The 16,312-nt window shown below is 46.9% G+C and overlaps 1 protein-coding gene across 1 annotated transcript in view; it reads left to right on the top strand.

The window, feature by feature from the left end:
- The window catches only part of LOC147108083 (uncharacterized), a 69,891-nt gene extending 54,004 nt beyond the window's left edge, over positions 1-15,887 (top strand). Inside the window, exons 3-4 of the mRNA XM_086004550.1 lie at positions 11,853-12,066; positions 14,365-15,887. Coding sequence (XP_085860676.1) covers positions 11,853-12,066; positions 14,365-14,572 — 422 coding nt within the window. The 3' untranslated portion in view covers positions 14,573-15,887. The remainder of the gene's footprint in view (positions 1-11,852; positions 12,067-14,364) is intronic.
- The last annotated feature ends 425 nt before the right edge of the window (positions 15,888-16,312 follow it).

Genomic DNA, 16,312 nt, shown 5'->3' with positions numbered 1-16,312 from the left:
AAGGGCTTGCATTTAGATAGCGCCTTTCACGACCACCAGACATCCCAAAGCGCTTTACAGCCAATGAAGTACTTTTTGAAGTGTAGTCACTGTTGTATAGTAGGAAATGCAGCAGCCAATTTGCACACAACAAGCTCCCACAAACAGCAATGTGATAACAACCAGATAATCTGTTTTAGTGATGTTGGTTGAGGGATAAATATTGGCCCAGGACTCCCCTGCTCCTCTTGGAAATAGTGCCATGGGATCTTTTAGACCATTTGAAAGAGTAGACAGTGCCTCGATTTAACATCTCACCCAAAAGACATCGGGGTCGATTTTCATTGACCCGTGGAGTCGGGATTGGAGGTGTGCGGGGGGTTAAAGTCCTGAATTTGGGGGTCCCGACACCATCCCGCCCCCAACCCACCTCCATGTAAGTTTCAAAGGAGGCGGGTACCCGCCCCGCACTGGGACCCGCCGACCCAAGGCGGGAAGGGATTAGCGCCAATTAACTGCCTGTTAACAGGTAGTTAACAGGCAGTTTTTAGCCTAATCCCTATTTTAAAGCTTGAAGTGTGGGATTCCCGACGACTCCAAACCACGCCAAGTTAGAGGAGTCGGGCCGTCGGGTTGAAGGACTTGGAGGGGTCGAGATGTCGGTGTTCAGGTGAGTGATGGGTGCATGAGTGCAAAGGTAAGTGTGTTTGGTGTGTCTAAAGTGTGTAAAGAAGTTTAAATTACCTGTACTTACCTTTACAGCCTTCCTTCCTCTAGGTTTCGGGAGTCCATCATCTAACCGGCACAGAAAGCAGAATGGCTGCGAACTGTCAAAAGTGACAGCCTGCAGCTTTCTGTGCCGGTGAGATTTCTAACTGAGTCTGTGTAGAAGGACTCAGGTTAGAAGTAAGATTGTCAGTGTTTGACAGCTTCAAACAGCTGTGAAACACTGATATTTCATCTGTCAAAACGTCTTGACAGGTGAAATTTCAGTGTGTGATGTCAGCTGTTGCCGGGTGGCCCTTAATTGGCCTGCTGAGCCCGCTGGGCGGGCTCAACAAGGTCAATCAAGTTAAAATCGCGTGGATTGGCCGCATCTCGATGGAGGCGGGACTATAACCACGAACGTTGTAGTCCCACCTCCAACCCGACTTCTGAATGAAAATCACCCCCATCATCTCCAAAAGTGTAGCGCTCCCTCAGTACTGAAGGTTCAGCCTAGATTTTTGTGTGCAAGTCTCTGGAGTGGGACTTGAACCCAGAGCCTTATGACTCAGAGCAAGAGTGCTACCCACTGAGCCACAGCTGACACAATGGCAACAGGACAATGTTATCATGTCACTGATTGTGCAAACGAAGACACTGGGGAGGAAATTTTAAACCCGCTCCTGGCGGAAACTAGGTGCGGTTTCAATTACCTGCTCTGTTCCCAATCTGTAGAGACTTTAATGTTGCTGTTTTTGGTAGTGGGAGCCTCACACATGTATGCAAATTGGAATCCAATTATGTTAATAGGGCCCCAATGGCCTTTTCACCACTGTCTGAGCAGACACGCATCGTGGCCGCCCCACTCTGCCAAAGCTGCTTTGAAGACTGACAGGACCACAAGTGGTAAATGTTAAACTTTCCATTGTGGGGCCAGGAGGAGCAGCAGTGTTCCTCCAGGCCCCACAAGAGAAGTCTCAACCTCTGCTGCGTGGATGGTGCAATAGCAACAAAACTCAAGCAACTAAACCTCTCTCTAGGACTCGACCAGCAACCCTGCCCCTGGACTGAATATCCTTCTTCGGCAGTCCCTCGGAACCGAGAATGACTTGCTTCCACATTAAAAATGAGTTCGCAGATGACTGATTAGTCCAATGCGGGACTTACAGTCTCCGTCACAGGTGGGGCAGACGGTGGTTGAAGGGGCGGGTGGGTGGGGTGCTTGGGTTGACATGCGCTCCTTCCACTGTTTGCGCTTGGCTTCCGCTTGCTCCCGGCGAACAGACGCGAGGTGTTCGGCGCCTTCCCGGATGCTTCTCCTCCACTTTGTGCGGTCTTGGGCCGGGAATTCCTAGGTGTCGGTGGGGATGTTACACTTTTTCAAGGAGGCTTTGAGGGTGTCCTTGAAGCATTTCCTCTGCCCACCTGGGGCTCGCTTGCCGTGCCAGAGCTCCGAGTAGAGCACTTGTTTTGGGAGTCTCGTATCGGGCATGCGGACAATGTGACCCATCCATCGGAGCTGATCGAGTGTGGTCAAAGCTTCGATGCTGGGGATGTTGGCCTGAGCGAGAACACTGACGCTGGTGCACCTATCCTGCCAATGGATTTGCAGGATCTTGCGGAGGCAGCGTTGGTGGTACCTCTCCAGTGCTTTGAGCTGCCTGCTGTACATGGTCCATGTCTCTGGGGCATACAGCAGGGCAGGTATCACTGCTGCTCTGTAGACCATGAGCTTGGTGCCGGGTTTGAGGTCCTGGTCTTCAAACACTCTCTTCCTCAGGTGACCGAAGGCTGCACTGGCACACTGAAGGCGGTGTTGGACTTCGTCGTCGATGTCTGCCCTTGTTGACAGTAGGCTCCCGAGGTATGGAAAGTGGTCCACGTTGTCCAAGACCTTGTTGTGGATTTTGATAATCGGGGGGCAGTACTGTGTGGTGGGGGCAGGTTGATAGAGGACCTTTGTCTTACGGATGTTTAGTGTAAGGCCCATGCTCTCGTACGCTTCATCTACCCCCTCCATCACTGGTGCACTGTGGCTGCAAAATGCACAGCAGCAACTCACCAAGCTTTAGTTCATCAGCACCTCCCAACCCCATGACCCCTGCCATCAAGAAGGACTAGAGCAGCAAGATCACGGGACCGCCATTGCTTCCAAGTTCCCCTCCAAGCTACCATCCTGACTCGGACATATATAGTCGTTCCTTCATCATCGCTGAGTCAAGATCCCGAGCTAACATCATAATCAGAGCACCTTCTGCAGACCGGGATGGCAGCGGTACATGGAGAACTTCAACGACCACCTCTCGGTGCAATAAATACAGCTTTTCTAGAGTCGCCCATGTTGTGTATGTACCTTTAAGAGAATAACTGGTCTCAGACTGCAGTACCGGCAGTGACCACCCCTGTATAAAAGGCACTAGAGAGCCTCTGTTTGTTAGTTTCGCTATTGACTTCCACCAGTAAAGACTTGTTTGTTTTCACCCCTGCTGGTCCGTGTCTCAATCATTCACGGACTTAACACTGGCGACGAATAAGAAACGAACTTACCTGCAACTCGGCAGCACCTCAGACGACGTTGTTGAAGGTCGGAGCCAGAAGAAAGAAAAAAAAATAGAGTCCAAAGAAACTCGGGAAACGGGCGTCGACCGTCAATCATCGGTTTGAAAACTTGCAGGAGAGACTGTTCAGAGCCAGGCTGGGTTCCTCGGTCTGTGGTTTCCCAGCTAATCGGGCTGGTGGCAGGTAGTGCTCTGATCCTTCCTGGGCTGCGGCGGGCTGAAGCTCGATCGGGTGGCTTTTCAACGGGGCCGGGCAGCGAGTCGGGAAGCAAAGAGAGAGAGGGTGGAGCACACAGGGCGCGGCCAGTGCTTCGAAGCCGGGCAGCGTTCGGACCTAAGAAGAGGGAGGGAAGTGTCCCAGAGGGTCCGCCCCACGACGGGAAAATAATAAAAGAAAAAGAATCAATATTTAACGCGCAAGAAACCGTGGAAAGCAGCGCTAACAACAGCGGGGAAGAAGGCAAAGCGCGGGAGGCGCCATTTTGTTAAATCGGGGAAGAAGGCAAAGCGCGGGAGGTGCCATTTTAGATTTGCAAGATGCCGAAGACTGGCTGTATCACTGCTTTTGATAATACAATAGAGGACTGGACCACGTATGTGGAAAGAGTCAAGGTATATTTCGAGGCAAACGAAATAGCGGAGGGGAAAAAGGCATCGATATTGCTAAACTTAATGGGCGCTAGAACGTACGGCCTATTGCGGGACCTGATTACTCCAGCCAAACCGAAGGCGAAGAGTTTTAACGAAATTGTTGCTGTCCTACAGGAACACTTAAACCCTGCACCGCTGTTGATAGCAGAAAGATTTAAATTCCACAGGAGAACTCAGCACAAAGATGAGAGCAATGCTGAGTATCTTACAGAACTACGCAAGCTATCAAAGCACTGCCAGTTCAGAGCAGGACTGGCAGATACCCTACGGGACAAATTTGTCTGTGGACTCCTGAGTGAAGGAACACAGAAGAAGTTACTCTCAGAAAAAGAGCTGACGCTAGATAAGGCTTTCAGCGTGGCAGTATCGTATGAAGCAGCAGCCAAGGGAGCTGCAGAAATTCAACAAAAACCATAGGAATACGGCACCCACGAAATGACACGGGGATTTGCAAAATGTTATCGCTGTGGCAGAACTAACCATGACCAGAAGGACTGCTGGTCCAAAGACAAAATATGCAGACAATGCGGGAAGATTGGACACATTGCACGAGTTTGCAGGTCTGGGAAGAAGACCAGCGACAACAAAAAGGCTACTAAGGAACCGTACAAGAAAGTAAAAAAGATGACGGACAGTAGTTCCGAAGATCAGATGAGCGATAGTGAATCCGGAAACAGGAGACTAAGCTGTCTCAAACTTCACAATGTAATCGCAAAAGAGGATCACCGAACCATTTGGGTCACCCTCACGATAGCAGGGTCCCAAGTTAAAATGGAATTGGATACAGGATCAGCGCTAACCGTCATGAATCGACGAGACTACGAGCGACTATTTTCACACATACCCTTGAGAGAGACATCCATCGTCTTGACGACGTATACGGGGCAAAAAGTATACCCCAGAGGAAAAATAAGGGTGCCTGTCGAATACAATGGCAAGAAAATACGGAAATTGTATCTCTACATACTGCCAAATGGTGGACCACCGTTATTGGGACGGGAATGGATCAAGAAGATAAACTTAGATTGGCATTCCATTCATGCAATGACGGTGGACGGTAAAAAAGATGAAGACGTCACTCCTTGACGATTGTCAACAATCTTAGCTAGTGCCAAAGAGGTATTTCAACAAGAACTGGGCACGCTTAAAGGCGTAACCGCCTCGATAAAAATAGAAGAGAATGCAGTTCCCAAGTTTTTCAAAGCAAGACCGGTACCATATGCAATTCGCCCAGCCGTCGAGGCAGAGCTGGAGAATCTGGAGAAGGTGGGCGTGTTGTCTAAGGTCGACTGGAGCGAGTGGGCGACACCCATCGTTCCTGTCATGAAGAAAACGTTAAGCAATAAGCCCGGAGAGCCAAGGAAGATTCACATCTGTGGGGATTTCAAGGTGACGGTGAACCCTGTCCTTCACACAGTACAATATCCTCTTCCAAGGATAGAAAACATCTTCGCCTCACTGGCTGGAGGGAAGCGTTTTACAAAAATTGCCCTAGCACAAGCATATTTGCAGATGGAGGTTGAAGAGTCCTCTAGGAAGTATCTCACGATAAACACTCACAAAGGTCTTTACCAGTATCATCGATTGGTATTCGGAGTAGCACCGGCTCCGACGATATGGCAAAGAGCGATGGAACAAGTCCTGCAAGGGATTCCGGGGACTCAGTGTTACTTCGACGACATCCTTGTAACAGGTGAAGATGACAGTGAACACCTTAACAACCTAGAACAGGTGCTCACTAGACTACGGGAACATGGGCTGCGAGCCAACCGCCCCAAGTGCGAATTTTTTAAGAAACAGATATTGTATTGTGGCCACGTGATTGATGAAGAGGGGTTACATAAGTCCCCTGACAAAATTGAAGCGGTTGTTAAGGCCCCAGCGCCTGAAAATGTGTCGCAACTGAGGTCATTCCTCGGGTTGGTGAATTACTATCATAAGTTTTTGCCGAATTTGTCGACAATTTTGCACCCACTGAACGCCCTGCTACGAACGGGAGTAGCATGGAAATGGAGCGATGATTGTAAGCGTGCTTTTCAGAAGAGTAAGGACTTAATCACTTCAAGGGAAGTATTGGCTCACTACAACCCAGCACTGCTGATCAGGCTGGCGTGTGATGCATCTCCCTACGGCATTGGGGCGGTACTGTCACATAAATTCCTTGATGGTTTAGAGAGGCCGATAGCTTTTGCGTCACGCTCGTTAACTTCTGCCGAGCGTAACTACGCCCAGATTGACAGAGAGGCCCTCAGCCTAGTGTGGGGGGTGAAGAAGTTCAATCACTATCTGCACGGTCAAAAATTTACTCTACTAACTGATCATCAACCTCTTGGCTCCATTTTCAACCCTCAGAAGGGCGTACCGATAATGACGGCACAACGGCTGCAGAGATGGTCCCTTTTCCTAGGGGCACACCAATATGACATCGAGTACAAAGGAACTAAACAGTATGGAAATGCTGATGGATTGTCACGCCTACCGTTGCCGACGGTGGAAAAAGAAGACCTTGCAGTGGATCCAATGGAGTTATTCCACTCGACCATAGTCGAATGTCTCCCTGTGACGAATGCAAACATAGAAAAGGAAACACGGAATGACCCGACACTATCACGGGTCTATGATTTAACGGTGAAGGGATGGCCAGCACATGGCGAACCACTGCTGCCAGCATTCTCGCCGAGAAGAGAACAGCTGTCAGTGTGCAGAGGAACCTTGATGTGTGGATCCAGAGTAGTAATTCCACCTAAGTTGACGGATAGAGTACTCAATGAGCTTCATGAGGGTCATCTAGGTGGGGTAAAAATGAAGAACTTAGCCAGAGCGTTTGTGTGGTGGCCGGGAATCGATAGAGAAATCAAAGAGATGACCAAGAGCTGTGCAGGATGCAAGAAGGTCCAAAACGCCCCACCACAAGCTCCTCTGCATCCATGGGAGTGGCCCTCATCTCCATGGCAACGGGTGCACATTGATTTTGCTGGTCCCTTCATGGACTCGATGTTTTTAATTGCGGTGGATGCACATTCAAAGTGGCCAGAGGTAATAAAAATGTCCTCAACCACCACGGAAAAAACTATCACAGTTTTGCAAACCATATTCGCCAGGAATGGGCTGCCTGAACAGATTTGCTCTGACAATGGACCACAGTTTGTGTCTGAAGAGTTCCGGAGGTTCTTAAAGAACAATGGCGTTAAGCATTACACATCTGCCCCATATCATCCAGCCACTAATGGATTGGCCGAGAGGTTTGTCCAAACATTCAAGAAGGCTATCAAGGCAATGTGTAATGAAGATATACCCCTACAACACAAGGTGGACAACTTCTTGTTTGCCTACCGGAATGCGACACATGCGGTTACCAACCAAACCCCAGCCATGATGTTCTTCAATCGAAGACTACGATGTCGCTTGGATTTGGTTAAGCCAAACATCCGAAGAGATGTGGAGAACAGGCAGTTTCAGAATATGAATGAAAGGCCGACCAGGAGTTTTAAGATAGGTCAACCAGTTTTGGCCCGGGACTACCGCACTGAGAAATGGCAGCCAGGAGCGATTGTACACGGCAAGGACCTCTCATGTATACCATGGACGTTGGAGAGAGCATTGTAAGACGCCATGCTAACCAGATTCTAGAGTCAATGGAAAACGTCAACTCCACACCACGATCTGATACACCTGGCAATGAAATCGACGTACCAATTGCAGCTACCGCAGAATTGGTGATATTGGAAGCAGATGAACCAAACAACGACATTGATCTCGACTCAACATTGCCAGAAGAACCTGATACCCCAAAGAGGCGTTATCCAGACAGAATCAGGAAGCCTCCTCAAAGACTGAACTTATAATTGCTTAAACTTAACCAATGTATCTAGCAACTGTGATTGTGATTGTAATTAGTTATCATTTAGTTGTTAAATGAATGTTATGTACTGTTTATCTAAAAGGGGAGGAATTGTTGTGTATGTACCTTTAAGAGAATAACTGGTCTCAGACTGCAGTACCGGCAGTGACCACCCCTGTATAAAAGGCGCTAGAGAGCCTCTGTTTGTTAGTTTCGCTATTGACTTCCACCAGTAAAGACTTGTTTGTTTTCACCCCTGCTGGTCCGTGTCTCAATCATTCATGGCCTTAACAGCCCACATCCTGAGAACGAATTTTTTTAAAAGGATCATCTTACAAAGGTAGCCTTTTCATCCCCACTGCTTTACCACAATCTCAGACAAAACATAGAAACATAGAAGATAGGAGCAGGAGCAGGCCATTCAGCCCCTCGAGCCTGCTCCGCCATTCAATGCGATCATGGCTGATCATCCAAATTCAGTACCCGGTCCCTGCTTTCTCCCCATACCCCTTGATCCCTTTAGCCTTAAGAAATATATCCAACTCCTTCTTAAATACATTTAATGAATTGGCCTCTACTGCCTTCTGTGGTAGAGAATTCCACAGGTTCACCACTCTCTGGGTGAAGAAATTCCTCCTCATTTCTGTCCTAAATGGCCTACCCCTTATCCTTAGACTGTGACCCCTGGTTCTGGAATCCCTGACCATCGGGAACATCCTTCCTGCATCTAGTCTGTCCAGTCCTGTCAGAATTTTATAAGTTTCAATGAGATCCCTCTCATTCTTCTAAACTCCAGTGAGTACAAGCCCAATCGACCCAATCTCTCCTCATACGTCATTCCTGCCATCCCAGGTATCAGCTTGGTGAATCTTCGCTGAACTCCTTCCATGGCAAGAACATCCTTCCTCAGATAAGGCGACCAAAACTGCACACAATACTCAAGATGTGATCTCACCAAGGCCCTGTACAACAGCAGCAAGACATCCTTGTTCCTGTACTCAAACCCTCTCGCTACGAAGGCCAACATACCATTTGCCTTCTTAACCGCCTGCTGCACCTGCATGCTTACCTTCAGCGACTGGTGCACAAGGACACCCAGGTCTCGTTGCACTTCTCCTTCTCCCAATCTATTGCCATTCAGATAATAATCTGTCTTCCTGTTTTTGCCACCAAAGTGAATAACCTCTCATTTATCCACATTATACTGCATCTGCCATGCATCTGCCCAATCACCCAACCTGTCCAAATCGTACTGGAGTTTCTCAGCATCCTCCTCACTGCACACACGCCCACCCAGCTTTGTGTCGTCTGCAAATTTGGAGATATTACATCTAGTTCCCTTGTCTAGATCATTAATATATATTGTGAATAGCTGGGGTCCAAGGACCGATCCCTGCTGTACCCCACTAGTCACTGCCTGCCACTCGGAAAAAGACCCGTTTATTCCAACTCTTTGCTTTCTGTCTGCCAACCAGTTCTCTATCCAAACAAAAAAACAATTTTTTTGACTCCCTCAGTACACCTCCCCCCGGAGCTGGAGTAAACATTCTTACTTCTGAGTACTTTCTCTGTTAAAACAAAAATGAATCAGAAGTTATTCAGCAGTGACAACAGCGCATAACTCTGAGCTCCCAATGGACATTTTGTACGTCTTTCAAGGTCCCGTTATAAAAGGGTACGGTATAATCCATTTGGTCCCAGGATCTTTGCTTGCTTTGTGTTGAATTAACTGATAGATTAATATTATGTGAAGATTTCAGATTGCTATTATTTATCACGGTAACTGAGCTGGGACTGACTAAATGATCCAAAATAGTTCTACACTGATGGATTGCTCCATCTTCTGACTCATGCAAGGATTTTACAAAATATTTTTTTTTCCCAACAGTTTGCAGGTTAGCACAAAAATAATAACGTGTAATACAACCATGATCAGAAGTATTTCCTCCCCTCATTTTTGAGTTGAAGTTGTTGGTACAATAGTTGATGGTGGAATATCACAGCAGCAACACCTTGTATTTATATAGTGCCTTTAACATAGTAAAACTTCCCAAGGCGTTTCACAGTATTATAAAACAAAAATTGACAGTGAGCCACATGAAACATAGAAACATAGAAGATAGGAGCAGGAGTAGGCCATTTGGCCCCTCGAGCCTGCTCCGCCATTTAATGAGATCATGGCTGATCATCCAAATTCAGTACCCTGTCTCTGCTTTCTCCCCATATCCCTTGATCCCTTTAGTCTTAAGAAATATATCTAACTCCTTCTTGAATATATTTAATGAATTAGCCTCAACTGCCTTGTGTGGTAGAGAATTCCACAGGTTCACCACTCTCTGGGTGAAGAAATTCCTCCTCATCTCAGTCCTAAATGGCTTACCCCTTATCCTTAGGCTGTGACCCCTGGTTCTGGACTCCCCCGCCATCGAAAACATCTTTCCTGCATCTAGTCTGTCTAGTCCTGTTAGAATTTTATAAGTTTCAATGAGATCCTCTCTCATTCTTCTAAACTCTAGCAAATATAAGCCTATTGTACGTTAGAAAATGATAAGAAACCATTGAACTGTCTCTTTTAAATGTGTTTTCTGGCTGAAGATAAAAACTTCTCGGCTGGAGCAGCGCACTGATACTTCAACACGGTTTGCCAAAGTGTTAGCACGTGGTCAGGAGATATTAGGGCAGATGACCAAAAGTTTGGTGAAAGAGATAGGTTTTAAGGAGCAGAGAGGTTTAGGGAGGGAATTCCAGAGCTAAGGGCCCAGGCAGCTGAAGGCACAGCCGTCAATGATGGAGCGATGAAAATCGGGGGTGCTCAGGAGGCCAGAATTAGAGGAGCGCAGATATCTCGGTTTGGGGGGGGTGGTGGTGGTTGTAGGGCTGGAGGAGGTTACAGAGATAGGGAGAATCGAGGCCATGGAGGGATTTGAAAACAAGGATGAGAGTTTTAAAATCGAGGTGTTGGTTAATCAAGGTGCCAACGTAGGTCAGAGAGCACAGGGGTGATGGATGAACAGTACTTGGTGCAAGTTAGGGCACGGGCAGCCGAGTTTTTGGATGACCGTGAGTTTACAGAGGGTAGGACGTGGGAGGCCGGCCAGAAGTGCGTTGGAATAGTCAGGTCTAGAGCCAACAAGGGAACATAGAAACATAGAAGATAGGAGCAAGAGTAGGCCCCTCGAGCCTGCTCCACCATTCAATGCGATCATGGCTGATCATCCAAATTCAGTACCCGGTCCCTGCTTTCTCCCCATACCCCTTGATCCCTTTAGCCTTAAGAAATATACCCAACTCCTTCTTGAATATATTTAATGAATTGGCCTCTACTGCCTTCTATGGTAGAGAATTCCACAGGTGCACCACTCTCTGGGTGAAGAAATTCCTCCTCATTTCTGTCCTAAATGGCTTACCCCTTATCCTTAGACTGTGACCCCTGGTTCTGGACTCCCCGACCATCGGGAACATCCTTCCTGCATCTAATCTATCCAGTCCTGTCAGAATTTTATGTTTCAAATGAGATCCCCTCTCATTCTTCTAAACTCCAACGAGTATAAGCCCAATCGACCCAATCTCTCCTCATACATCATTCCTGCCATCCTAGGTATCAGCCTGGTGAATCTTCGCTGAACTCCTTCCATGGCAAGAACACCCTTCCTCAGATAAGGCGACCAAAACTGCACACAATACTCAAGATGTGATCTCACCAAGGCACGGATGAACTCATTAGTGTCCATGTTACTAATATTGCGCAGCGCAATTTTCACCCATTTATATTGTAGCCAGGGATGCCTCTGGATGTTTTTTTTAGAAGTACCAGTCTTCCTGCTTCCGTGCTTCTCCTCAAATAGTATGGCCAAGATTAGGACTCTGGCTTGTACCACGTGCTAACACTTTGGCACACCGTGTTGAAGTATCAGTGCGCTGCTCCAGCTGAGAAGTTTTTATCTTCAGCCAGAAAACACATTTAAAAGAGACAATTCAATGGTTTCTTATCATTTTCTAACGTACAATATCACTAGTTGGAAATTTATGAAGAATTCTTTTCAGGCATGTTCTGCTGCTCCTATGTTGATCCACGCTTAAAGACTTAACATGTCTTGATTTTATTTGCTCTTTTCCAGGTGTTGTAGTAGGCTCACTGTCGCGGCTCTGTTCTACGGCGATCGATCCCTTGGACACTAACGTCCGTGCGGTTCTCATCCATCAGAGATATGTTGGCAACTCCATTGAACAGTTTACCATCTACTTTATCAACATGGTTGTTATGGCAACCTATCTTCACCAGGAACACCTGAAGATCATTCCCATATTAGCTGGGCTCTTTGCAGTAGCAAGGTGATGAGCGATATGAAACATGCTGGTGTTAATGTAAATTCTTGAGAGTGAATGGGTTTCTCCCAATGCACTGCCCAGTGTGGTACGGAGAACATGGACCAGAACACCCCAGGGTTTACCCTTGCTTTGTGATCACTGCTGGGGTAGTGGCAGGACCACTGCAATTGGGCTCCAGTGCTGCTGGGAATAAGATCAGCCGCTGTTCCACTTCCTGATCACCATCCCATAGAAAGTGAATGGGTGAGGATGGGCTCCGCTGTGATGCCTTCCACGGTCAAATAGTATGACAACCCTCACGCCCGTTGGCCCACACATGAAGAATGGCCACTTCCAATTTGATTGTAATGGCGATTACGTCTGTACTCTGAACTAGTTGACCTGTTTGGAGGTGATGGGGCCTCTTTATGCAAATTGTACCTGCCCTTCAAATTAGCATCGTAAGGACAGTTTTACTGTATCAGGAGCTGGCAGAATTACTGTAACTATATCAGGACTTTAGAAATGTTTTATTATAAGGCTGCCCTGACCAGTGTTGCAACCTGTTAAAACCAATGTGCACACGCCATGCTTTTAATAGGAACCTGGAACACACCAGAACACGTGTGCATCCTGCTAATAGGAACTTTAGAATCTGCCAAGACACATGTGGACCCTGTTAATGGAGACCCCAGCACACTTCTACCCAGTTAATGGGGAACATGAAACACACCAGGACAAATATGCAACATGTTACTAAGCTACTTAAACACACAAAAAAGCAAATGAGGAAAAACATTAAAGGCTTCTTCGACAGCACCTCCCAAACCCGCGACCTCTACCACCTAGAAGGTCAAGGGCAGCAGGCGCATGGGAACACCACCACTTTCAAGTTTCCCCACAAGTTACACACCATTCTGACTTGGAAGTATATCACCGTTCCTTTGTCATCGCTGGGTCAAAATCCTGGAACTCCATCCCTAACAGCGCTGTGGGAGCACCTTCACCACACGGACTGCAGCAGTTCAAGAAGGCGGCTCACCACCACCACCTTCTCAAGGGCAATTAGGGATGGGCAATAAATGCCGGCCTTGCCAGCGATGCCCACATCCCATAAGCGAATAATTTAAAAAAATTATTATGGTAGCTCATTCTCACTGAAATAATCATAAAAATCTCAATACACAAGGATACCATTTGGCTCATCATGTCTGTGCCAGTGCTAGCTGGCCACATCGGAGATATCTACTCCAATCTCATCTTTCCCTGTATATTTAACAACAATTCTTCTTCAAATGTTTAGCTGAATGCCTCTTAAGTGCTGCCAATTGACTGGGATTTAATAAGCAGAGGATAATGTATTCTATATTCTAACCATCCTTTGCATGGAAAAAGTCTTCTCACCTCCCCCTTTATGTTTCTAATAAGAACATAAGGAACAGGAGTCGGCCATACCGCCCCTCGAGCCTGCTCCGCCATTCAATAAGATCATGGCTGATCATCGACCTCAACTCCACTTTCCCGCCCGATCTCCATATCCCTTGATTCCCCTAGAGTCCAAAAATCTATCGATCTCAGCCTTGAATATACTCAACGATTCAGCGTCCACAGCTCTTTGGGGTAGAGAATTCCAAAGATTCTCAACCCTCTGAGTGAAGAAATTCCTCCTCATCTCAGTCTTAAATGGCCGACCCCTTATCCTGAGACTATGCCCCCTAGTTCTAGACACTCCAGGACAGGTAACAACCTTTCAGCATCTACCCTGTTAATCCCCCTCAGAATCTATTCCTAATTTTATACCCATTATTACCATTTCACAAAGCAGTGGAAATAATTCACTGTTAGCCCTCAATTTTGAACACTGCTGTTAGTTCCCCTCTTAACCTTCTCTGTTCCAATGATATGTGTTTATAGTTTTATTCAAACCATATTGAGTCTTGTTAAAGAGAGTAACAGTTTCCAAAATGTTCTTTAATGCTCTCTGTTAGACACGTGCCCACTGACTTACATACACACACGCGCACATGCGAGCGCACACACGTATGCCGACACGCACATACAAGACAAAAGCAAAACACTGCGGATGCTGGGATCTGAAATAAAAACAGAAAATGCTGGAAAAACTCAGCAGGTCAGGCAGCATCCGTGGAGAGAGGAACAGAGTTAACGTTTCAGGTCGATGACCTTTCAACAGAACCACACATGCACATGCACATGCACACACGCACACGCATACACTCCCCAGTCACAAAGAAGATCCTGATTGTGACAGGAACCTCACTAAGTCTATAACTGATACAATTTGTTGTGCATCTCTTACAGGCTGATATATTGGATTACAGCCAGATTGAGCAGTGCCTATCGCGGCTTTGGATTCGGGCTGACATTTTTCCCAACCTTGGCGATGGCGGCCTACAATTTCTACTGCATGTACGAACTAGGACTGGATCACGACTTTATCACACCTGAGAGTGGAGAGCCCACACGAGCTCCTGCACCAAGACTGAGGTGGTGGGGTCTCGGGGGTTGAATGGTATCAGGGTGGGGAAATCCCGTAGAAGATTAGACTGTGTGAATATGAGTGTAAGGAGAACGCGGCGAAATAGCCACACTGTTAGTTTTTTGTGGTTGGCTTATTGCAGTTTAAATTAAAACCCACGAATATAAGACAGGATGCAGCCTTGTGACTGTTTCAACAGGAATTTAACTTAAATGGACTTACAACTCTCATAGACACCTTTAACTGAAACTAGGAGATGACTGATCTCTGTCCTCTGACCAGCTGTACATGTTTTGTGCCAATCTAGCCATAACGTTACCGTCTCTTATATATAATAATATATATATATTTCCCTCAAGTTTGTACAATTATCTTACACAACCACCCCTCACATCTTACCATTAGAGCCAATTAAGTGTACGTTTAAGGACATTTATGACCAGCATATACGCAAAGGGTTATATTCAATTTTATTTTCAAAATTTGTATAGCTTCTCCTGCTCTCAATGGACTTCCCCAAGCCTTACAAAATTGGCCACACAATTCCTTTTCATCAATCACATGCTTCTCCTTGCCAGAGAATTGTGAACTCGTTCTTAAAGGGAGTCTCCACTCTGGTTTACTGTCTTTTACTTTACTTTTCAGGAGACTCCCGACACAAGACCACTACAGGATATTGTGTAATTGCCAGCGCTGAGCTGCGGTGATTTAAGGCTCAAGATCTCCTATAGTTATTCCCAATCTGTCTCCTCGGCTGACTCCACTAAGCTTAAAATGGTCTGGTGCGGGGACTTGCAATAAAAGCTTTTAAGTACTTAGCCATATGACTGAACACAGGAGTTGGGGATTTCCAGTATTTAGTCACAACTAAAGATGCGAGAAACACACAGTTATACTCAGGAAGTCATTAATTGTTTAACTGGATTATGGTAACTCAGGGCTCTAATTACTGTAAAATCCAGTGTATTGGATATACCAGCCTAAAGGTTTCACTAGCAACGTTATCCCTGGTTGGTGGAAACACAATGGCTTAAGTCACCACCAGGTTTGCATGCTGTAAAAACCTGCGTCACCTGCAACCTATGCAGATTTTATGGTAGCAAGAACACTTCTAACTAAAGACAATAACGATCCAGTATTAATATTTCCCGACTGCAATGAAGAATATCCACAGCACTTAGGTTGCAAAAACGGCAAACTTTTACATTCTGACCAATCTCTTCTTCTTCTTAGGCAGTCCCTCGGGAACCGAGGCTGACTTGCTTCCACATTAAAAATGAGTTCTCAGGTGACTGATGAGTCCAATGCGGGACCTACAGTCTCTGTCACAGGTGGGGCAGACGGTGGTTGAAGGGGCGGGTGGGTGGGGTGCTTGGGTTGACGTGCGCTGTTTGCGCTGCCTGCGCTTGGCTTCCGCTTGCTCCCGGCGAAGAGACTCGAGGTGTTCGCCGCCTTCCCGGATGCTTCTCCTCCGCTTTGCGTGGTCTTGGGCCAGGGATTCCCAGGCGTCGGTGGGGATGTTGCACTTTTTCAAGGAGGCTTTGAGGGTGTCCTTGAAGCGTTTCTTCTGCCCACCTGGGGCTCTCTTGCCGTGTCGGAGCTCCGAGTAGAGCGCTTGTTTCTGACTAATAATGGAGCCTTTAGTATAGGATAGCACTCAGGCATTCCTACTCTCGCTGGACTGACAGAGTCACGGTTTGATTATCAGCCGTGCTGCTCATGTTCCTTGTCCATCTCGTGGTGTCACTCAGTGCAAGAGCTCTCAACCAT

The sequence above is a fragment of the Somniosus microcephalus genome, chromosome 13, assembly GCF_052327205.1.
Source record: "Somniosus microcephalus isolate GS21.2 chromosome 13, FLI_Smic_1.0, whole genome shotgun sequence".
Classification (NCBI taxonomy): domain Eukaryota; kingdom Metazoa; phylum Chordata; class Chondrichthyes; order Squaliformes; family Somniosidae; genus Somniosus; species Somniosus microcephalus.
The sequence above is the reverse complement of the archived record's forward strand: the minus strand, read 5'-3'. Positions and strand labels throughout refer to the sequence as shown.